Here is a 25629-nt window from a genome sequence, read left to right on the forward strand (position 1 = left end):
GATATGACTTTATTTTATTAAGACAGTAGTTAAAACAAGGAATAGTTAAAGTTACAAAGAATATCCAATTTTGAAACATGGAAAAAAATGTGGAATAAAATTATTAATATCTTCAGGTTAAGTTAGATTGTGTTAATTCAATTTTTTTTTTCTCTTATAAGCAGGTGAAATCAACATACATACCTGTAAAAATTCTAAGCTGATAGAGTTTCTCAACACAGAACATGATTGTAATATTTGGAATGATACTAATAAAGGTATTAAAAAATTATATGAAAAAAAGTCTTTCTTCTTACGCACGATCAAGTTTATCTGAGTCATGTTTCTACAAAAGAGTTTCAAGCTTCATTGAATCGTTTTCAATAACAGAAAAAATCCTGTTCAGCATTGATTATGAAAACGTGTTAATTAAATCGATTCTAACCATATCGTTTATATTTCCTTTGCGCAACTAATTGGCAATTCCCCAAATCCAATCCGCAAATCTAACCGTTACCGTGAGAAATGATATCCGTCCACACTGGGGCTTTAAATCTATTTTCCAAGGTGGAAAAATAAAAATTTCGCTTTCTTTGGCTAGGTTCGACCGGCCCTCGGTTTGTCTGACTGGATGGCTAGGTACAAGACCTGACGCTGAAGCGTGGTTCAGCGTCCATCCACAATGGGCGATCAGGTGGCCAACTTTCGAAAAAAAATAACTTGTTCTGATGGGTTTTTCTTATACATTACTCCATAGTACATAATTTTATTGAAATATTTCTGAAGTATCATCATTCTTTTTTAATTTCATTGATACAGTATGTCAAAATAAGACTTTTTAAGAAATATACTGATAATCGTAACACAGTATACCTATTATTATACACTGTTCGAAAGTTTATTTAAACTTGTTTTAAGAAGAATGAAATGTGATTAAAATTAGTACGTTCGTTCGAGTAATTGTGAAGATTACCCCGTAAAACAATATTTTTGATTTTTATTTGAAATTCTACGCATTCCATACTTTTCTGTGGGTATTTTAAAATAGTAGCCAAAGGATCATGAACAATTTAGATACAAATATTCGCACTTTTTCATTTCATTTCGACTTTTTCCAATTAAAAAAAATCACTTGGTAACCATTAAAGACTACATCAGGTGATAATTGGCTTTATTCAAAAGTTTGTCTCGAAAATTGTTTCTGTAAACAAAACATCAAATTTGTATAACAAAACTTACTGACAAGCAAACATATTTTTGGTCGCCATTCTATATGAAAATCGTCCCATAGTGCCGTAAAGACTCTCTTTGGTGCGCGCGGGAGAAGCACGAACGACTGATCGAACGAGCACACCACGGTTCCCAACCAACCCCCAGAAAACACCTTTATAAAAGCGTGGAAATTTTATGGTTTATACATCATTCAGTGTTAGTCTCCAGTGCGGTGCAGATTTAGTTTGAACTAACGGTTTTTGGGCGATTTTTCGTGTTTTTCGGGAAAAGAAACGGTGTAGTGTTTGAAAATCGGTGCATAATGGCCTTCAAGGTAAATTTAAGTCAAAAAATGGATGTGCGGGTTTGGAGGCTTTTTGTACGAAATGGACTATCAGTGCTGGAAGTGATGCTAAAAAAGATACAAATCGTACAAAAATGTGTATTATGGTAAAACTGAAATACAGAATGTTAAGTGAATTCAAAAACTGTTGACAGAGAAACGTGGTGAAATTATATACAACGTATCGAAGTCAAACAAATACAAGTGCTCAGAAATAATGTGACAAATGAAAGCTAGCTTGTGATTGTTGCAAAGACCAAATATTTTGTCGTTAATTTGTGAATTTCAAGAATAATTAATTTACTGAATAATGTTGAAAACCAGGGAAAATCAAACAAATGTTTTTGAAACTTCGATGGTTTCATTAGTGCGTACGTATTTTCATTCTAGTCTCAACCTGTATAATTGAAGTACTAGAATATAGTTTTGGAGAACACAAGGTCAGACGATAGTGATAAGAGGGTGATGCAACTTTGTGTGAAAGATAATAAAAATCCCGAGTTTGTATCTGTTTAACAGTACGATAATCCCAGCTACAATACTATCCAATTTGGTCCATGGTAATGCTTAATGAAAAGGTGTTTTCCGCATGTTGTGCAAGCGCTTACGTTTTGGGGTTAAACTCTTGTATTGCTGTTTGCGTTTGACGTGCAAATCTTCTCTAATTGCGCTTCGAATGCAGTAATACAAAGTTATCAAAGGACTCTTAGCAACCATTATCGATATCACCGCCAACCAAGCAAAGGAAATCAAACTCTGACTTCGCCTTCTTTGTGAAAAATCTTACCGCGTTTGGTGTTCCCGCATTTGATATTTGTATTTCAAACGCACACAGTAATATATCTGTGGTTCTAAGGACTAAGTCTTACTGAACATGTGGGTCTTACTGGAGATCTAAGTCACGGGTCACAAGGTTTACTGAATCACGAAAATGATCCAAAAACATATTTTTTTATATGAAATTTATGAGTTCTGCATAGAATGATGCAGAATACTCCATTCATGTGGAGTAATGTTCAAAGCCCAAAAACATCACCAAACCATGAAGCATTCGAAAGGTCAAAGTTCTTTTTATTCAAAGCCTACTAAAAGTGTTCTTTGCTAAAATTGCCATTTTGGCATCAGATTATTGTATGATGAATGTTATGTTCAAGGAAGTCAATGAAATTTATATTACGATAACACCGATCGGAAATCTAATCCAAATACCTTCAGCTTGGCTTTGCTTTGAACGTTACAAAAGCAAGGCTGTGAAAAACTCCAAAAAATAGATTAATGGAAACTCTGAACATCTTTCCTTAGTTCCAAAATTAATCATAGGAAAGATTATAAATTCGAAGAGAATTTTTATGACTAATTTTGGCTTCAAATTCCACGTTGAAAGTTTTCAATAGTCGAATAGACCTTCTTGACATGGATAAAAACCCTCTTAAAAAAAGTTGGTTTGGTTTTACTTTATTAACGAGATTTTTAGCCCTGGGCTAGTTCATCTCGGGACCAACGGCTTTACTTCCCTTCCGAAGGAAGTCGTCACTATAACTTTTTACGTCATAAGTGACTATGTCGGGGATGGGATTCGATCATAAGTTATATTCTACATCCACGTCAAGGGGAAAATTTTGTTTTATGTTCTATGTTCTATCTATATGACGTGGGAACATTTCCGGAAGCCTGGAAGTATTTTTCAAAGTCCCACTCTTTGCTGCATGTGCCAACACTAGGTCCATTGTGTCAAACATCATCGGGTAAATTTGAATCATGTTTATCAAGTAGCTGTCTTTATTCTTATCAATGATGAGGTAGGTAATCATGGGTCATGTGATTCTGATTTGTATGGTGCTTCCCATGCCAATATTGCCGCGGGTACACTAAATTTCAGCTTCGAAACTTCACCAACGGAAAAGTTCCGTACAATATCATATAAATGATGTTATATTTCAATATCAGGAAACAGTCCAAATTGGGGCGACATTTACTAAAAAAATGTTAACAAATTATATTTTGGCAATTGATGCAATCATGATTATAAGCTCGTTACATGTTATGGATTTTTGACAGTTCAAACCCATTTAAAATCTGGATCTAAACTTAATATAAAACCATTGGATCATTTGAACTTAAAACCAAGTCTTTTTGTTAATCGAAAAGGCATATGGTGTGTTTGCTATCATTGGTAAAAAGCGTAGAAAACATCCAACTTTTTGAAAATTGAATCCAAACAATTTGAAACTTTGGATGTTTGTGTTGGAACACAGCTTGAGTATTGTATTTACATATCTCTTTATTTGGATATTCATCTGTTTCTAACTGACTTGCAAAAAATAATTCGCAATAAATCTAGCTACTTTTTGGTCTTTGGAAAGTTTTATAGCAATTACCGTTCTTTTGATAATTCCCAAAGCGATTCTAACAAAATGATTTAAGGGAGCAGGATCCGTCATAGTAACCATGACATTTTGGTTCTGGTATGGTTCTATGGGTCGATATCGACTCATGGAGGTTTCACTGTAGTTACAGTTTTACTTCACAAATTTCGCATGTAGCGATTCTTAATCCTATCAATTCTATTTTCAGTTGTTGTAGAGCAGACTGTAATGCATATGAAACATTAGGACTGATGTTAGGGCGGTTCAAATTGAAAATTTCCTTATAATCCGTATGATTGAAATAGAGCTCTGACCAATGTTTATCCATTTTGGTAACAAATTAACAGGTGACCCAAAGCCGTTGAAGGTATATATGCAAATTTATATGGAGAAACCAGTCTTCCCAAATGAACATCGAACACGTTGGTTCAGGCAGTTTCGTACTCTCCTTGTACTCTGTTCTCGTGTTCAAACTAGAGGTGGGCAAAACGGATCATTTCAGTGAACGGATCCGATCCGAATCACTCATATTAGTGAGCCGAATCTTTGGAACGGTTCAGTGGCCCAGCGGATGGCAAAAGAAGAGCGAACTGAACCGAGCTAACCAAAAAAGAGCGCTCTCTGTTGCGCGACATGCGTTCCTGTCGTTTCTTTCTCCATCTCATTCTTCTTACATTCTTCCTCAGAAACTCACGATACACTCGGCCGATTTCCCTTACCCGAACCAAAAGAAAGAAGCAAAAAATGTGATTGCCATTCAAGTGGACATTTTTCTATCTTATATCTCTTATATCTTCCTGTGTGTAAATGGGTGGGCAAATATGTATGTCTATGCTGAGAGCGCAGAGAGCACGGTGCAGCAGAAAACTTTGCTTGCATGTGTGGCGTGCAAATCAAGGCACGTGTCAAACGTTATAAAGCCGAGAAGCGAACGAAAAAGAATAGGGGAAAATAATCGTTTCGTTCTTTTTTTTTTGTCTGATCCGTGCTGATCAAATGAACCGACTCTCGCCAAAAAAGAGCCACGGATCACTCGTTCTTTTGAGTGATCCGGATCTTTTGAACGCCTCCGATTCTTTTTGCCCTTCTCTAGTTCAAACTAAAACACTCGAACCTGAACCTAAACCCAAACATTAGACTGGCCCAGCTCAGTATGGGAGAAAAATAAAGTTGCATAATTCCACGGGGCACCCTCCAGGTTTATTGCTTAGTATTTCTTCAACTTATCTGGGTTGTAGCCATTGAGCGCATCATAGCCACCTATGACAGTGTACGAAAGAGCTGATCTTAGCTAAACTGTCAACAACTGAAAGGTTAATGAAAATGAGCTTCAATCCAGATACAACCTTCTGCAACTATGTTCATTAGGGTATCAACTAGTGAACATGTCATTCTGGGCTCAATTAAACGCGATTTACTAGTATACGGAACGAAACAGTGACATAGGGTCAATTTTCAATATATTTGAGACGAGTATTCCATACATGGGGCCCAGATAGCCGTAGCGGTAAACGCGCAGCTATTCAGCAACACCAAGCTGAGGGTCGTGGGTTCGAATCCCACCAATCGAGGATCTTTTCGGGTTGGAAATTTTCTCGACTTCCCAGGGCATAGAGTATCTTCGTACCTGCCACACGATATACGCATGCAAAAATGGTCATTGGCATAGTAAGCTCTCAGTTAATAACTGTGGAAGTGCTCATAAGAACACTAAGCTGAGAAGCAGGCTTTGTCCCAGTGGGGACGTAACGCCAGAAAGAAGAAGATTCCATACAAACTTTGGATTTAATGCGCCATCTGGGGGAGCAACCAAATAAGTTGAAATTTTGAGAAAGCTTTTTCTTATCCTAAATTTTACAACTTTTTTGCTTAAGGGCCAGTCTACCCAAACATGTGTGAAGTGTACATCGGTTCGAACACCGTCCATTTGTGCGTCGATTGCACCCGCGGTTCATATTTTGATACAACTGAAGATCGGTTGCATCAGAAGTTGAGAACGTTGGCACAAAACAAACACACAGATAACATTTGAAATCCACGCCTATCAATTTCTACTTATCGTGTGTTGTTGTATGATATAGAAAAATCCCTTTTTTTTGCATAAAGTTACTGCTAAATGTTACATGAAATATTCATCTTAGTTAAACAGCTTAAATAAAACATTTATTCAAACTACAAGGGTTTTGCGATTTGTACCAAGAAGCCCCAAATAGGATCGTAGAAATTTATTTGCGTGGAATTCAAACGTTCTCTGTCTGTCTGCTTTAAGGTGAAACATATCAGAATCCAAAGATGGCCGTCACAGTGGTCGACTTGTGCCTATACTCACGTTTTCAAAGGCACTAAACTGGAGAAATAGTTAGCAAACGTTTGTGATGTTGTTATTATAAGCGTTCTGCTAGTGCACAAAGCCAAAATAAAACGTTCAAAATAAAAAGTGCTGGATGCTTTCATCGCGGAATTTGTGCCTTTGAAGTTTTAGTACAATCTTAGAAGTTGATTCCAAACTGTTTCACCATAAGGCATTGTTAAAAAACTGTAAAATCATTGAACAAAATCATAAAGAAAAACTCTAAAATGGTCCAACCGTGAATCGAACTCCCGACCGATCAGGAAGCAGGCTTGCTACCACTATATCACTGCTTACACTGCTTGTTAATGGAGTACAAAACCTGAAACAATAGGAGCTCATGCCTGCCAGAGCGGCTGTTCAATGGTTTCACAGAAGTTCGGTAAAAATAATGGTATTCCAGAACTGTTTGTTAGTTTTTCATAACGTTACAGTCAATTTGTTCGTTTTACGGAATTTTTACGAAAAAATATTAAATTTCAATTTTATTTTATGGTGAAATGGTAGATTTCACAGATTTTGTCGGGAAAATAGTAGATTTCACAGGAAAATATGAAATTCGGTGATTTATTTCACAATTTCACAGTATATATACTACGATTAATTTTCTGTGTGTGTATTGCCTGTGAACTACATTAAAATCACCTCCGTAAATGATGAGATTTTTTGCAGAGAGATAAGATTTTCAAACTTTCTTGCTAATTCAATTGCCCTAATAAAACATATAGGTAGCTATAGTAGTTGTTATAGAAATACTCACGGTATTATATGGCAAAAATAACCCTGGGTCCTATCCTTTTTGGAAGATCTCTGAAAATCTTATTCCAGCGTTGAGAGAGTAGAATAAAACATCATTAACCAAAAACGAGAATCACAAACGCAGCCTAAAAAGTTTGAAGACCTGCACAATTTTGGTTTAGGTTTCACCAGTGGAATTGAAATTGAAAAGTTGTTTAAGATTTCGAAACGCTCAATCAAGATAACGACAATTCTTGTGGGACAGATTTTATAGAAGTGAGAATTTCATGCGTATATCAAATATATTGAAATCTTGGCAATAATGGAAATTTTGCATACTAAAAACTTTCAGAAAATAGCTTATCGTCCATGATTAGTATATACAACTGATGTTTTCAGCTGAATTATTTTTATGAAAATTGAAATAATGTTAATTTAAGGCCAGACAAAAATCTTGCCGATGTCAATCAATCAGCTTGCTTTCCTTAATCAGTTTTTTTTTGAAAAAATTTTTCTTAACCTCTGATTTCAATCACAATTTATTTTTTGCCACTAACTGGTTCGGATTTCCATATGGACATACTAAAGAATATACTTACCAACTTTTAATACATGAAAATTACAACTTTTATTTACATGATTCTTTCTAACAAATCTGAAGGCTATTCAACTAGTATTGCTCTTCAAGTGGCATTGGGCAATGTTTGATATTTACTTTTTTAAGATTGTATGACTAAAGTTATGCGTGGAAAAAGTTATAAAGTAGTGAAACAATCAATACTCCCATAAAAACTATATCTTTTATCTATTGGCTACAATTTTGCTGAACAAACATATATCAGATTGTTAACTCATTCATTGCCATAACAGTTTTAACCTTCCGGTGGTAGCGCGGTGTATGAAGCTAATTTTTCGGAAGTTTTATAACGAAAAATGTGTGTGCTCTTCTGAATTCAAGTCACTTATAAGAGAAACCTCAAAAGTTGATAAAAAAATTAAGAATTTAGAGAAAGTACAAGTGACATGAAGGTGAACTTTCAAGTTATAATAAAAAATCTTCAGTAAAGTTTAAATAACTTTGCATTTCCTGAACCAATTTACGCAATTTTCCACAAAATCTAATATTTGAAAAATGTGTATATTATCCAAGTTATCTAAAATTAAAATGGGTTTCACTAAGAAGTAAATTTCTTCAAAATTCATGAATAATCACCCGATTGCGAATCTTTTCACATGCTTTTGAAGATTGATGTCAATCTGCGTGATTAAAACAAATGGTTTAAAAATCGTTTTCACTTATTTCTTGACCAACAATAAAAGAAAAACATGATATTATGTTAATAGTATTTGAGGTTAACCAGCATAGAGCTGAAAGTCTCTTAAATAAATATAATAATAATAATAATAATAATAATAATAATAATAATAATAATAATAATAATAATAATAATAATTTTGGTATAAAAAACTCACAACGATCCATGGGCGGATGGCGGAATGCTTCAATACGGTACTAGGAGACCCCACGCAGCTACCGGAATTCATCACCAGGGGTGTCACATTTCTTCTGCCAAAGGACCAACACACAGCTGACCCAGCGAAGTACAGACCAATAACGTGCCTTTCAAGTCTGTATAAAGTGCTATCGTCGGTAATAGCGAGGAGGGTGCAAGCCCATTGCGACGCCAACAACGTGATGACCGAGGAACAGAAAGGGTGTCGCAGAAACACGCAAGGCTGCAAAGATCAGGTCATCGTAGATGCAGTCATTGTAGGGCAAGCTACCCAAAAGCAAAGGAACCTGAGTATGGCGTACATCGACTACAAAAAGGCATACGACTCAGTACCGCACTCGTACCTTCTCAAGGTACTGCAGTTGTATAAGGTAGACAGGAACGTCATCAGGCTGATGCAACACGCGATGGGGATGTGGAGCACATCCCTACACATTACCGACGGTACAGCTGTGTTACGGTCCAGGACTCTCAGCATCAGGAGGGGGATTTTTCAAGGCGATACCTTTAGTCCGCCGTGGTTTTGCCTGGCCATGAACCCCCTCAGCAAAGCACTCAACCAATGCAACTATGGCTACCAACTGAAAAGTGGGGAAAGGAGCACAAGAGTTACCCACACCTTCTATATGGACGACCTGAAGCTATTTGCGGAATCAGTGCAGAGGCTGCATCAGCTGTTGCAGCTAGTTACGACATTCAGTAACGACATCCGGATGGAGTTTGGTATTGACAAATGCAGGTCAATTCATCTACGTCGGGGTCAAGTTATGGATGCCAGCTGTTTCCGCGTCAACGAGCAGGAGGAGATTCGTAATATGGTTGAAGGCGAAACGTATAAATACCTTGGATTCCTGCAACTTAGAGGTATTCGCCACACGATGATCAAGAAGGAGCTGCAGGAAAAGTTTTTGTCACGTGTCAACTGTATTCTGAAGAGCTTTCTGTCTGCCGGCAACAAGGTGAAGGCGATCAACACGTTTGCTGTGCCCCTGTTGACGTATAGTTTCGGGGTGGTAAAGTGGACCAAGACTGACTTGGAGGCGATAGAACGAGCAGTACGAGTGGCGTTCACCAAGCACCGAATGCGCCACCCAAAATCGTCCATTGAGAGAGTCACCCTGCCACGTGCAGCAGGAGGAAGAGGCGTCACCGATATCCAGGCACTATTGGTCTCCCAGATCCAGCAGCTGCGGGCATATTTCGTAGAAAGCCAGAACCGCCACGAAATTTACCGCACTGTATGCGAAGCTGACCACGGCTTCAGCGCCCTGCATCTGGCGCAGGAGGATTACCAGCTGAACTGCGACATCAAAACTGTCGATGAGATAATCGCAATGTGGAAGCAGAAGGAGTTGCATGGAACGCACCCCCATCAACTGGAGCTCGAGCACATCGATAAGGTGGCGTCAAACACGTGGCTGGTGCGGGGTGACCTCTTCTCAGAAACAGAAGGTTTCATGGTAGCCATCCAGGACCGGGTAATTGCGACGAAGAACTATCGGCACTACATATTGCACGAAGACGTGGAGGACCGCTGTAGGAAGTGCAATTCAGTAGGGGAGACTATCGAGCATGTCGTTGCCGGCTGTTCAGTACTAGCTGGATCAGCCTACCTCGATCGTCACAACGAAGTTGCCAAGATTGTGCATCAACAGCTTGCCCTTAAGCACAACTTGGTGGATCGATTTGTGCCCTACTACAAGTACCTGCCTGACCCGGTTCTGGAAAATAGTTGCATAAAGCTGTACTGGGATCGCGAGATCATAACGGACGTCCTCATCCGTGCCAACCGCCCCGACATTGTAGTCTACGACAAAAGGATGAAACGAGTTACACTCATCGACATCGCTGTACCGCTGGACCACAATGTCCAATCAACGTTCTCTAACAAGATAGCGAAGTACCACGACTTGGCGGAGGAGTTGAAGCAGATGTGGCACCTAGAGGACGTCCGTATAGTTCCGGTAGTCCTCTCAGCGACCGGAATTGTCCCGAAATCTCTCCTAAGGTCCCTAGACGAGCTGGAATTGAAGAAGGACCTACACAGCATCCAAAAAGCGGTGATTCTTGGAACCTGCAGCATAGTTAGACGGTTCCTGAACCACCACAACTGAGAAGCTCATCCAGCAGACTCATTAGGATAAGTAAAACCGACCAATGAGATCCACAGAGCCTAATCCCCTTTGGCATACAGATTGCCCGGGGTAGGTGAAAGTTTCCAGCATTTTTTTTGCTGAGAAGTGCCAAAACTCTATAAAACAAAAAAAAATAATAATAATAATAATAATAATAATAATAATAATAATAATAATAATAATAATAATAATAATAATAATAATAAAAATGTCAATGGTTTCACTGCTCCCATCCACTAGTGTCTTTGGAAACGTCCCAACTGGCAAAGACCTAGTCAACGCACGATCTTTTATAATAGGATATAAAAAAACAAAAGTGGAGGTGATATTCATACAAAAAAGAATAGTAAATTCCCGAGATGAACTAGCCCAGGGCTAAAAATCTCATTAATAAAGACAGAAAAAAAAGTAAATTTACATGTTTTTCAAAAAGCCTTTGTGGAGAGGATGTAATACTGTAACAATTTGTAAGGTACAACATGACAAGCTGAAACAAGTAGGGCAAGTTTTGAATATGATGCAAGCAGATTTAGTTTTTGTATTTTATTTTTTCTTTTGCAAAAGTGAAGTGAAGTTCAATTAGTGGTTTTATTAAATTTCCTTGCTATTATCTAGCGGTTTCAACTTGCCCGGCGCACCTCAACAATAATTCCAAAAATGCTCTAGTTGGGTAAAAGTTAATCAAAAGGAAGTTCGAACTGGTGAACATTTCCTAAGATTCCAATGGTCCTAGAGAGATAATAAATCAATATGATTTCATTCGAACTCAAACGAAGGCAATCCTTAGGCTCCATACTGGTTGAACTGACAGTAATCATCTATGAATATATACTCAAGTAAGCTTCAGTTTGACTTGAAACTTACACGAGATCATATATTTGTCTTTCTTATTTCAAAACCATACTACTTGTTCCAACGGGGACACAGCCTGCTTCGCAGCTTTGTGTTCTTGTGAGCACTTCCACAGTTATTAAGTGAGACCTTTTTTGTTTTAAAAGCTGTGCGTTTACCACCACGGCTATCTGGCCCCCTCACCTTACTTAAAGAGGCTAACATTAAGGTGAAACATCTCGGAATCCAAAGATGGCCGGCACAATGGCCGATTTCTCCCCCTACTCGCGTTTTCAAAGGCATTAAACTGGATAAACAATTGGTAAACGTTCCTGCTCTTCTTATTTTAAGGTTTCTGCTAGTGCACAAAGCCAAAATAAAAAGTCCACTGTTGTGGGATGCTTTCTTCGCGAGATTTGTGCCTTTGAAGTTTTAGTGAAATCTTAGAAGTTGATTCCAAACTGTTTCACCTTAAAAAATAAACAATGTTTTGGATAAGAGTTTAAAGTATTTAATTTATAGATAACTTGTTCGATAGTTTTTGCATATTGCGTTTTGCGTTTTGAAAAATCGTTGCATATACTTTACTGGTACTCTTTATACGAATAATTTTGATAAATGCAAAAACATTTCAATTAAACATCCTTCCATTTTCTATAAGTGTCACATAAACTATGAAACCTCCTGCAATGTGCAAAAAATGCGATAGCATTGTTTTGTATAAATAACATTAGTTCAGAAAGTTAAAACCAGGCTTGATAGAAACTCCTCTGCTATGTAAAGATGAGACGATTTTGTCGTTTTTCTGAGGAGTAAAAACTGAACTCAAATTTTTCAACACAAGCTATTCGAGTGAGCGTGCAAATTAATACGAAGATTTTTTCTGGTACTCTTTTTCTTGTTGCAATGCTCACCTTTACTCACTCTTCAAAAGAACTCATTAGGGTCCCGCCCGAACAAAACAGTCCTCGGGGAGTTGTGATGGCACTCTATTTTGATTGAATATTACTCTGGTGTGTTTTGTGCTGCATCTTCCTCGCTCAGTTTTTCGCTCCCTCGCAAAAAGGGCAAACAGGTCCGTCACACTCGGGCTCAGATTGTGTACCACTTCTAATACTGCATTTGGTCCCTCGGTAGTACAAAAGGTACCCAAGCTTGACAGATCGCAGTACACTTTTCACGGCATTCTAGATTACCTTATGAGCCATAAAATTTTGGGCAACTGCAAGGGACATCGAGGTCTTTAATTTGTCTTTGGGGCAAAGGCAGCCCGCTGCTCTAGAGTTTTTTTTTTTTTTTTTTTTTAAATCTTTATTTGAGTGTATTTTAACGCACGAGGGCTAGTTCTACACTTACGCTGCTCTAGAGTATGCCATCGAACTCTGATGATGTTGAGGAGTATTATCGAGCCTGGTTAAAACTTTCAATCGATAACATAGGGGCGGTCCATTTATTACGTAAGGCAATTTTGGGGATTTTTCAACCCCCTCCCCCCCCATGATAAGATATTTTGTATGAAAATAAAAAAATAATTGTATGGCGCGTAAGATATTTCAAACCCCTCACCCCCCCATAAACCCTTACGTAATTAATGGACGGCCCCATACAGCATGGCCATCCGCATCCGCATCCTAGGGGCCTTCCTTAGCCGATTGGTTAGAGTCCACGGCTATAAAGCAAAACCATGCTAAAGGTGTCTGGGTTCGATTCCCGGTCGGTCCTGGATCTTTTCGTATTGGAAATTTCATTGACTTCCCTGGGCATAGAGTATCATCGTACTTGTCACACGATATACGAATGCAAAACTGGCAACTTTGGCAAGTAAAGCTTACAGTTAATGACTGTAGAAGTCCTCATAAGAACACTAATCGGAGAAGCAGGCTCTGTTTCAGTGCTAAAAAGATGAAGATGGTCATCCGCAACGTTTAACATGCCTTACATTGCATGCACAATATCTGTATTCAGCAGCACGTTACTTAAAATCGACGCAATTGCATGGTCAATAACCCTCAGCCATACCTTCCATGACACTGAAGATAGCGAAAGTAATAGCATAAAAAGCTGCCTCCGGTCGACACTCTCGATCATCACCCAGGATACGACAGTAATCTCATTAGCATCCCACATCGCCATTTAAGGTGAAACATTTCGGAATTCACAGATGATCGTCACAATGGCCGACTTATGCCCCTACTCACGTTTTCAAAGGCACTTAACTAGAGAAATAGTTGGCAAACGTTTTTGATCTTCTCATTTTAAGCTTTCTGCTAATGCAGAAAGCCTAAATAAAATGTTCACTGTTGTTGGATGCGTTTTTCGCGAGATTTGTGCCTTTGAAGTTTCAGTGCAATCTTAGAAGATGCTTCCAAACTGTTTCACCTTAATGATTTTCATAATTGCGATGCGTTTACGACCGACCATGCTCTTGCATCACTCACGCACCGCATCCAATGCATCGCTATGATGATCAAGCGAAACCGAAAGCAATCAAAAATTATACAGTTAACTACCTACCACCGGAACGATCGAACCCCGTAGCCTCCGACAGACCGTCAGCACCATCTCGTAATCTGTGCGAGTCATCGATCCGCTTTGCACCACCAGATCCGCTCACCCACTGACTGCTGCACTGTTGCACAATGTTTACATATTAGGGTGGTCCATTTTTAGATGAAAACAAAAATCAAACTGCAATGTTTTATATTATTACCTCTGAGGGACCTGGTGTAGCCCAGATAACTATAGAGGTAAACGCGCATCTATTCAGCAAGGATTGTGGATTCGAATCCCGCCGGTCGAGAATCTTTTCTATGAAAAATTTCTCGACTTCTCAGGTCCGAGGGTATCTTAGACACAGATTGTCCACAAACATTGATTTCAATTAGCTCTGTAAAGATTTCATGCACTTATTTGCATATGTAAAAAATTAAAAGTTCGTAGATCATGCTTGGAAATCTAATGATTATATTCAAAATTGTTATGAAATTTAGGACAATTTATACTGTGAAGAGTCATCAAATGATAAATATTTTCGATCAACTTACTGATATCTGTGTGATTGTGCTAGAAAATTGGAAAACAAACCGAGTTGTTCTGTCACATTGGTAATTGTAACAGCATAACCGTCAAATTCAGCTTATATTACAGTCTCGTAATGTAGTAGCAATAAAGTTTCTATCAGAAATATTTTCTGACTATTTACCCAGTATACGGTATGAGATGCATACAATTTCAGCCGCAAATAAGCACTTTTGAGTTCTTGGTGATTTTTACAAACTTAAGGTCCCTCCCATACTGCCATAAAATGCACACTTGGTATACCATTTACACAGGGCCCTATTTTATAAGGCGAGTCGATCAAAAACGACTCGACTGGAGTCACTGTCGACCAAAAATTTCGCTCGACTCGGCTCTGTCACTCGAGTTTATCGACAGGTGTCACTCTATGTGACTAGATTACTATGGGAGTCGACGGGTGACATCTGAAATATGCATGCTTACTTTGATCGACAATGACCCAGATGAGTCACATGAAACCGCTCGATTTACAAAATAGACCCCTCAATGCCTTCTTTTGTCGAGTGTTACAAGTGTTACAAAGTGTTGCATAATGCAGTTATGGGCAGTTAAGTCCCCCTTAGAGTTGACGGATTCCGCTCATAATATCACAGTAGCTTTTGGAGATCCAAATGAACAAATTTGGGGATGTGATTTGAGATTTTTGTAGTTAGCTTAATCATTATGGACCACCCTACTATTTATCCACCAGCTTTGTGTATATCTCTCAATCTTAAACCAGACCCACTGACACGATTCATTTTGTTTTTTTTTGTGTTTTGTTTTGATTCCATGTTCCTTTCGGTTGGCTTTCGGCGATTCGTATCGAAACGTGTGCACAGTTTGTAGTGTTTGCCTCCTGCCTGTTGGCTTTCGCCGCTGCCTACCCGGGAGGCTACGGTGACTACTACGGTGCCTCGGAACAGGAAGCCGAACACGACCAGCACCAGTATGGACAGATTGCGCGGATTTCACTCGGAGACGGAGGCCACGGACACCACGAGTATGCCCACCACGAGGACGAGCATGTTGATTACTATGTGAGTACATGGGGAAAGTTAAGCAAATTGAAGGGATTATTCATTGTGTGACTCTATGATACAACCTTAAACGCAGTTACACCTAAAGCATGGAATATTGAGTTAGATTATTTTGATTAGACCAATATAAAACTTTCCCATGCGAAACAAACCACTTTATAAAACATAGACGATTAAATTTCAAAGTGACTGAATCGATTGTACGGTGAAACGGGCTATCATTGATTAGCGAAGTAACTTTGATCAACATGACCCATCTCGTAAGAAGCTGTAAGACAATATAGAAATTTCAATATTTGTTACATTTGATTTGGATGCCCTCAGCGTGATTTTTGAATATTACATTTTTATATTGCATGAGTTCTGATCAATTTATTGGAACCCCTTTCAACGTGACAACATGTAAGTATGAAGAAAAAATATCCAAACTTTTTTGCAACCGACTACAGATGTCACGCAGACTTCGTCCTTTGGCGGAGAGGCCGAACAAAGGTTGATACAGCGAACAAGGTTTTTCGAAACTCCTGAGGTAACTCAGGTTAGTCAGATGTGAAAATATTGTATAACATTGGTCCCAAAATGCTGCCTTGAGGAACACCAGCTCTTACAGGAAGTCTTTCAGATCTGGAGTTCTGATAATTAACTTGAAGTGTACGATTTGACAGATAACTTTGAATTGTTCTAACAATGTATGTTAGGAAATTAAAGTTTTTTTTAAATTTACAATCAAACCTTCATGCCAAACACTGTCGAATGCGTTTTCCTTGTCTAGAGTCTAGAGTGTGGTAGTTTAGCATCACACTGAGCAGGCCATGCCTTCGAAACAAGTCATTGTTACTCAACCTGTCAACAAGTACAGATGGAAAAACTCCACAAAGAGCAAGACCAGTAGAATAGCCTTCAGTTTTGTTGGAACGGATCAAATTTGTTACACGTAAAAGTTGATGAGTGGTCGAATGTTCATGGCGGAATCCGAAATGTTCATTGGCAAAAATTGAATTTTCGTTGATGTGGGCCATCATTCTGTTCAAAATGACCTTTTCAAAAAGTTTACTGATGGAGGAAAGCAAACTGATTGGACTATAGCTAGAAGCTTCTGCAGGATTTTTGTCAGGTTTTAAAATTGGTACAACCTTAGCATGTTTCCATTTGTCAGGAAAATATGCCAACTGAAAACATTTGTTAAATATATCAACTAAGAATGTTAAGGCTAAGTAGCCCGTCATTCGTTTTGGCAACAATGGACCGATGCACGAGTCCACTAATTTGACGTTTGAGCGGTGCCGAATTCACTTGTTGCCATGGTCACGTAAATAACACGGCACCGCAAAAACGTCAGATAGTGAACCCGTGCATAGGTCCATGATGACTTTTCAGCTTGCATTTCAAAGTGATAAAACTTATTCTTGATAGTTTATATTGACTTGAAAATGGATCACTGTACGCGCTAATATCCATAAAATATGCTGATACTTTTTCAGCTGTGTCAGTGCAAAACCAACTGATTTTCTCCAAATCAGTCTCTTAGGAATTTTCGAAAACGTTCTCTTGTTTAAGAATATTTTCGAAGTCCTGAGTAACTTGATTTTTTATTGGACTAGTAAGACTTAAATTAAAATTGTGCGCGCTTTCAAACTGCATAGCAAGTTTTTGAGCTTTTCCGCAATTAGTTAGTAATAATTTGTTTTCCTCTTTCAATGCCGGTGTTGGCTTTTGATTTTTTGGATTGTTTCCAAAATGGCTTAGAGCCAGGGTTCAATTGGGAAATTTTATTTTCAAAATTTTTGTTTCTTAATTGTGAAAATCGTTTTGCAAGTTCTTTCTGAAAATCCTGCCATATAATTTTCGTAGCAGGATCGCGAGTGCGTTGCAATTGCCTTCTCCTCTCGTTTTTAAGACAGATCAAAAGTTTAAGATCATCGTCTGTAATCACGAATTCAAATTTTGGAATTGCAATGCTCCTCGCTTCAAGAATGGAATTTTTTAAAGTTTCAAGAGCATTGTCAATATCAAGTTTTGTTTGTAAAGAAATGTTAACATCAAGATTATAGCCAATATATGTTTCATATATATATATATTTTCTAGTCGGCTCGAAAATAATTGAAAGTGGAGCTGAAAGGATTGAGAATCGCTTCATGGATATTCGAAATGTAACAGGAACATGATCAGAATCAAAATCAGGATTTTTGTCAGGTTGACTAGAGTCGGTTAAGACCAAATCAATCGTAGATGGGTTTCTAGAAGAGATGTTTTCTACGCCTATGAATGATAATTGCAACTCTCCCACATCCCCTATCAAGTCGATCATTACGATAAACAAATTAGTTTGGAACTCTTTTGAGTTTGGATCCAGGTTTCAAATATGTTTCAGTAATAACTGCTATATGCACTTTATTAGCTGTAAGAAAATTTAACAGCTCGTCCTCTTTACCATTCAAAGAACGAGCATTTCAATTTAAAATATTTATATTTTTATTATTTGGATCCATTAGAAAAACTTAATCCAATAACAATTTGATTTGTAAATAAATTAACTCGTTACGCGTTGGATAAAATATGGGTGAAATTATGAAAAAAAAAATCAACATGCTCGACTGGGATTCGAACCCAGGACTCCTTGTATGCTAGACGAGCGCTTTACCAACTAAGCTACCGAGGGCCTCTGCAATTAGTGCATCCAAACTTTCTGGTATCGTCCATCACTGGACAGACATCCTTAGCGTGAGAAGAACCTCCGCAAATCATGCATTTAGCATTCATGCGGCAATGTTTTGTACCATGATCCCACTTGTGGCCCCCACGGAACTGAGTGGGGTTCTGGAAATTTCCTCCAGGTTTCTGGAAATGTTCTCATGTCGCACGAATATCGAACATAAGTCTTGCTTTTTCTAAAGCCTTAATATCATTTAGATCTTTCTTGTTAAAGTGAACTAAATCATATTCTTGTGAAAGCCCTTCCGAAGAATGCCAGATTGTGTTCACTTTTCCATAGTGACTACTTGGACTGGGAAAAATCCATTTAAATCATGTATTCCTTTTTTGATCTCATCAGGTGATAGTCACTTGAGAGACCTTTCTCAAAGTTGTGTTTTATGATCAAAAGTGTATAGAAATTCAGTGCTGTGCAAAAACATGCGTGATACTTTGGAATAAATTTAGCAAATAAATAGGAAATAAATTTTGAAGTTTTTGCTAACCGATGCTTAAACGGTGTCAATTAAGATGAAAATCATTCCCTCAAAGTTTGAAGAGATTTGGAAGAAATTTGGTTGTGCACACGCCATTTGAAGTTTATATGGAAATTACTATGAAAAAGGCAAACCGTTTGTGTTCAGTCCTTTAACTGCTTGTAATAATAATCTATGGAAAAGTGAACACACTCTACTAATGTGAAATCTTCCCAGCTACAACTTTGTCATAGAACACATTTTGATGAGACGTGAGGATAATTTGTTTTTTTTTTTTTTTTGGTTCCAAAGTCTCAACCATCATGCTGAGAAGACCATCGAAGAGCGAAAGAAACATGGATTTGCGAAAAGATACGTGTTAATGGTTAGTACTCGGATTCAGTTTGGTTTTCTATTCCATCGGACCATAAGGTGTTCTATAGCTTAGTTGGTTCAAGCGCCGGTCTAGCGTACACGGAGTCGTGAGTTCGAGTCTCACTCTCACTAGATCGCATTTTTTTTCGCAAATTCATGTCTCAATTTGTCACTGTGTCTTCTGATTAGTATTGGTCCCAAAAGTACATTTCGCTATTATAAAGATGGAAAACTAGGATGAGCTTGTAATGCCACTTACTCTACCCAAACGTATATGGTTGCATGTAGAGAAAGAAGCAATTTCAGATGTGTTGGTGTTGAAGCAGTGCTTGATGGAGATGTAGATGAACTTGATAATAATGTTTCCCGTGTAGTGAAACACGTGTTCTGCCTGCGAACATTTCCTTTTGCGGATCACTTAACCATTAGGATCCGCAACTTGCAATAGGAAACGACATTTTTACACTGTTGGTTGATAAAGGATTATCTGACTTCATAGATCCATTATTTCGTTAACAACTTCCAAAAACATCCTTTATCGTACAATACTGAAAAGAGTTTCAAAAACAAAATCAGTTTTCTATATTAATGCAAAGAGAGCAACGATGAATGCAAACATTCCTAAATGAAACATCATAGTCAATTATCCCTGTGCAAAACGCTTATTCTAGACTCTATAAGCACATATATTTGAGAACAGGAGCGAAAACTATTGACCGAATTAAATAAGAAAACTTCAGTGAACTGGTCATTTTGTGCGAATGCCGGCAGAAAAAGTTGCATCAATTAGGTGGAGGTCAGCAAATCAAACCAAACCAAATCAAAAATGAAGCATACTAGCTCTAATCAACTATCAAAGTATTCACATGACTTATCTTCTAATTACTATTGTGCCACATTTATTCTCAGATCCTTTTTTAAATAACAGCAATGTTAATTGTTAGTTTACTTGTTTACATTTCAATCGGTTAAACATAGAAAACAACAATCAGTTAAATTTAAAACAACAAACTATGAAAAACATACTTGAGCCGCTTCGGTAAGTTAAGTTAGTTGTAAATATTTCTAACATTTACGGTAACAATATTACACTAGTTGAGAACAGTTTGGCCAACTTTTTGAGTATTTTTTATAGATTTTTTCAGTGTTATTGCAAAATTTTAATAAGGATTATAATGAAAGTTTTAGTCAAAAACTTCAAATCAAGATTTCTTAAGATTTCTCCTAGAGATTTTTTTAATTGGTTCAGAGGTGTAGGAATCGAGCCCTGTACTCAGATTTGATGGACAATTATTTTTTTTCATAATAACGGTCTGTCAGGGCACCGTGAATTAAATTACTTTTTTGCTGTAGATCATAGTAGCCTAGATTACTTTGATCTATTCTACCCGCCAGGAGCGCCATTATTGCCTGCCGAGCAGTTAGTTAAGCATAGCAATTTACCCTGACGTCCAGTCCAATCGAAATGTGGCCTTCGGCAAAGTTGTAGCTGAAGGATTGCGCATGAAAAGAGTTAATTAACTTTTCCATAAAATGTTATGACGAAGAGATAAAGGGCTAAACACAAAAGTAATCTCCATATGGCCTGTACATGGCGAATTTCTTCCAATAATTTCAAACTTTGGGAGGATGCTATATATTGGAATATAAATTTAAAAATTTGCATCACTCTAATGTATAATATAACGTATTGGATACAATACATCGAATTGTAATTGAATATCAAAGCAACATTATTATTATGTGTAGACACAATTCGAAAATTATTCAAAATTAAGTAACTGTAACAGATCACTGTGATGGTTTGCATTGTTTTCTTACCTCACAATTTGGGTTATATTTTTATTTTCGTGTAAAACATCTGTTGCTTTTGGGACCCAGATAGCCGTAGCGGTAAACGCGCAGCTATTCAGCAGGACCAAGCTGAGGGTCGTGGGTTCGAATCCCACCGGTGGAGGATCTTTTCAGATGGGAAATTTTCTCGACTTCCCAGGGCATAGAGTATCTTCGTACCTGCCACACGATATACGCATGCAAACATAATCATTGGCACAGTAAGCTCTCAGTTAATAACTGTGGAAGTGCTCATTAGAACACTAAGCTGAGAAGCAGGCTCTGTCCCAGTGGGGACGTAATGCCAGAAAGAAGAAGAAGAACTGTTGCTTTTGTGTAGCTTGACTGACAGAAGTAAACAAATCAAGTTGAAAGAGCAAAAAATATTGTATGAAAACATTCGTAAAGTTTTGTAAAGATAAATGATTTCCGCTGTAATTTTTCAAAGGACGAATGCAACAAAACTCGTTTGATTTCGTTCTCCTGAATATCCGGTGAGTTGTGAAACAATCCATACAAAATACACATTTTATTTTTTTTCACCGCCATTCAAAATTCATTTTGTTGAATTTATTATGTTTTGTAGAACAATATACATATTTCCAGCGTTTGGATTTTGATTCAAATAAGCCGATCCAATGGGGCCCAGATAGCCGTAGCGGTAAACGTGCAGCTATTCAGCAAGACCAAGCTGAGGGTCGTGGGTTCGAATCCCACTGGTCGAGGACCTTTTCGGGTTGGAAATTTTCTCGACTTCCCAGGGCATAGAGTATCATCGTACCTGCCACACGATATACGCATGCAAAAATGGTCATTGGCATAGTAAGCTCTCAGTTAACAACTGTGGAAGTGCTCATAAGAACACTAAGCTGAGAAGCAGCTCTGTCCCAGACGTAACGCCAGAAAGAAGAAGAAGCCGATCCATTAACCATCCAACCATAACCATTCGTCGCATATCAAAATCAGTGAACCCTAGGGTCAGTGTTCCCTTAGTGAACAGTTCCCTTTAGTCGCACTAGTGGCTTTTTACGGCCGTTTTGCTATAAATCTGTTCAAAATATTTTTTGACATGAAGGTCAGGAGCTATTTATCTAAGTACCATTGATACACAGCTTGATTTTGTTCAAAAAATGATCAAAATAATTAGTTTAGCTTAAAAATTGAGCTCCCTTGCGCCTATAGTAAACCTATTGTTCCTGTAGTAGCACTACTGAGAGAAACTATTTTTTATTATACGAAATAATTAATGAATTAAGAACTTTTATAACATCAAACGAAAGCCTTTGATTCACACTTTGAAGGAAAAATATAAAAGCTTTGTAAAAATACGGTTTTGATTAGTATTTTGCCAACGCCGTGATGCTAGTGCTACTATAGGTACAGAAATTAGAAATGGTGCTACTATAGGCACATGTATTCCTAAAGTGGCACAAGCGATAATAAATACAAACATATGAGTTTCGTAGTTTTCATATTTTTCCCATAAAATCAAGATGAAAAGCTATCAGATGATGTAAAAATAATAACGCTGGCGTTATTTTTCGATTTTATACGAATATTTGTTTTTAGCTATGCGGCCATTGGTGCATCGACCCTATGAATGTTGACATTCATTCTCTCGCTTGGTACGTGACGAGAGAACGTTCAAGAATAGCAACTCTCACAGACTGTAACGGTATCGAGCTATTCGCGTGAATTATGTTTTATTTGAAATTGATAAAAACTTCCATGTTTTTTGTTTGGAATTGTTGAGTTCTTTGCCGTTCTCAGAAACATTCAAGCACGTTACAATTTTGTGCTACAGGTCATCAAACTTGTAGAAAATACTGGTTTCATTGATGTTTGAATGTGCTATTCAAGCAATCGAGCATGCAAAGCAAGACTTCAATTTGTTTGTGACATAGTTTGACTAGGCCCTTGGCTTGAAATGGCCCGATTTAGGTAATATCGTTCTTATCCAGTTTTCGAACATGTTTACGGCCCCCATACTAATATTCGTTGTTTTCTATATAGCCAGCTACAAAAGTTAACTAAATCATCAAAAACATAGAATATCCAATGTTGAAATATTGGACCAAATGTCAAATAAAATAATGAATAATTTCAGACAAAAATCGTTACAATCTTCTATTGCCACGACAAATGAAATGTAATATGTAATTAAAAACTCTCAGTCAAAACATTAATAAAATCTAAAATTTGTTTTACCAAATTAGGATAATATTGTTGTCTAATAACACAGAACACCTAGATATGAGAAATGAATGCTATGTTTGGAATGAACCTAATAAAGAAATAAAAAAATAGAATAAAAAACATATTTAAAAATAAAAGAAAATCATCAAAAACTCATTTTTAGAAACTTCTTTAAAAGCTTCGTTGTTTCGTATTCTTAATTATCTTAAACTGGTTTCTGTAGTAAATTTAACATATAAATCAGCAAACAAGCTTGCAAATTTGCATTCAAATTAACTGAAATCGATAACTAATGTATTTTCAAATATCAATATATCGAAAACCAGACGTGTTATGACCATGGCTATGACACTTTAAAAAACGGAGTAGATTAAGCTACTAATAATAAAAAATATCTTTTTATTCGGTGCTTGACACAAAAACTTGTTCCGCTTTGTGATTGTCCTAACTGCTATGTCTATGCCTAGATGTGCTACCTTTCATATGTTATATGTCGCACAAGAATTAGTGTTAATAATTTTCAAGATTATTCTCAACAATTAAAAATGGATAGTTTAAGAACTAACCCATGTGAAATCTCCTCTCTCTCTTCACAGGCCCCACCAAAGTACGCCTTCAAGTACGGAGTGAACGACTTCCACACCGGTGACGTCAAGAGCCAGCACGAAACCCGCGACGGCGATGTCGTCAAGGGCCAGTACTCCCTGGTTGAACCGGACGGTTCGGTGCGCACCGTAGACTACACCGCCGACAAGCACAGCGGGTTCAACGCCGTCGTGCACAAAACTGCTCCGGTGGCCCATCACCACAGTGCCGACCACTACTAAAGCCTCCAGTCCTAGAATAAGCATCGCACTGTCGTTGTAGACTGCGTTTTTGCCTTTTCTTACCAAAAAATAGTCACCGTGAACAATACGTCGCGGGCGCCATGTAACGGATACTCTCTAACAGTCTACCATCGGATCAGTGCTCAAGTCAAGACCGCTACCGGAATCGCCCTATTCCGTTAATTCGAGCTAAGCCTTTGACAACATCCACTCGTTGTTCTGAACTGTGATACCCCCTTGTTGTTATTTGTTATTTTGTTAAAGTTAGTTTTGGAACATCGAAGTTTCCGTTCAGTGCTTTGCAGCAACTTTGAAACCACCGGGTGAAGCATTGAAAAGGAAACGATAAAATTTGAATAAAGTAGCTACTTAACGAACGGAAAAGTCAAAAGCTTAAAACGATCGGGAAAAGTCGATACCGAGCATGTTTCACGCGATAGGCTGAACAACTGCCTGCGTTATGTAAATAGTTAATTACCGAAGACCAACCCATTTAGGAAAACGCCAACTGCAAACTGGTCCTACCACTTTCGACGATCATGCATTTTTCCTAGTTCGAGCGATAACTTCTCGTTTTGGAATTCATTGCGAATCAAAGCTTCCTCAATTGAGTTTGACTAGGTGATAAATGGTGCTCGCGTGAAGAACTGGTTCTACCGCCAATAAACCCTGTCGCAATTCGCTCCATGTAGACAAACAGGAAACATCAAAATAGAAATCTATCACCATCTAATGCAGCTCATGTAATTTCCACTGCCGAGAGATGCACTGCTTGTGACGCAATGATTTTTCCTGACCAGTGGCAACTTTTACTGCTCTTGTTATCGTGCAGTTGTGGAACGTGCAGAAATGCGGACTGGCTTCTGTCTTTCAATGCAACCTACGCCGTCTTCAGACTAACGAGACTGATCATGCTTTTCCAACGAGAGATGGTTATTTCTTCGTAATTCCTACCCCCCTCAAGCACCCGTTAACGAACGTACAGTTTCAGTTTCATCGGTAGCAAAAAGCAAAAACTTGTTACTTTGTATTTATGTTGATATGTATTTTTATATTAGACGTCGAAGCTTTTTTTCCTCGTGCCTTTTTTGTCTTGTCTGTTAATTGTTAGGCTAATGCTGTTACGCTCTAGCTAGTTAAGCGAGTATAATAGAGGAGAAAAACCGTGCGAAATAAATGTTGCGAGAAAATGATGATTAAATAAAAATGAGTAAAACAGATGAACGACTTGTGTTTTGTTGATGTCTTTGAATTCCACATGATAGCAAACCAATATAATAATTTGAATGGAATGGTTATCAATTTATGGTAGATTATTATCGTACACCATTGGTTCATTGGTATAAAGGGGAAGGGGATGAGGCCGAATGGAGGTAGGCCGAAACGCTAGTAAGGCTAAAGGATCCTTAAGATGAAACAATAGTTTGACTAAAATGGTTTTAAGGTCGAAAGAGTTGTAAGACCAAAAGGGACATTGGGTCAAAACACGTAATAGAAATAGGCTGTAAAGATAATTCTGTTAAATTTAAAGCCGATCGGCAAAAAACGTGTTAAATAGAAAGGAGTAGTTTTGTCAAAAAATCATTGGACCATAGACGCTGTTACTCGAGCTAAACACAGGTCATAAATGGGCCGTATCAAATAATATACAGTTAACTCTCCCCT

The 25629-nt window shown here is 37.8% G+C and overlaps 1 protein-coding gene across 1 annotated transcript; it reads left to right on the top strand.

Moving 5' to 3' along the window:
* Positions 1 to 1393: 1393 nt before the first annotated feature.
* LOC5577796 (cuticle protein 19) lies at positions 1394 to 25188 on the top strand. The gene is made up of 3 exons (XM_021843263.1): positions 1394 to 1525; positions 15368 to 15565; positions 23734 to 25188. The coding sequence occupies exons 1-3, from the start codon at positions 1514 to 1516 to the stop codon at positions 23962 to 23964; spliced, it is 441 nt and encodes a 146-aa protein (XP_021698955.1). The 5' UTR covers positions 1394 to 1513; the 3' UTR covers positions 23965 to 25188.
* Positions 25189 to 25629: the final 441 nt, after the last annotated feature.

The sequence above is a fragment of the Aedes aegypti genome, chromosome 2, assembly GCF_002204515.2.
Source record: "Aedes aegypti strain LVP_AGWG chromosome 2, AaegL5.0 Primary Assembly, whole genome shotgun sequence".
Classification (NCBI taxonomy): domain Eukaryota; kingdom Metazoa; phylum Arthropoda; class Insecta; order Diptera; family Culicidae; genus Aedes; species Aedes aegypti.

Coding starts and splice junctions, on each gene's coding strand:
- LOC5577796 (XM_021843263.1), top strand. Junction 15,566..23,733: donor ACGAGCATGTTGATTACTAT/GTGAGTACATGG, acceptor CTCTCTTCACAG/GCCCCACCAAAGTACGCCTT.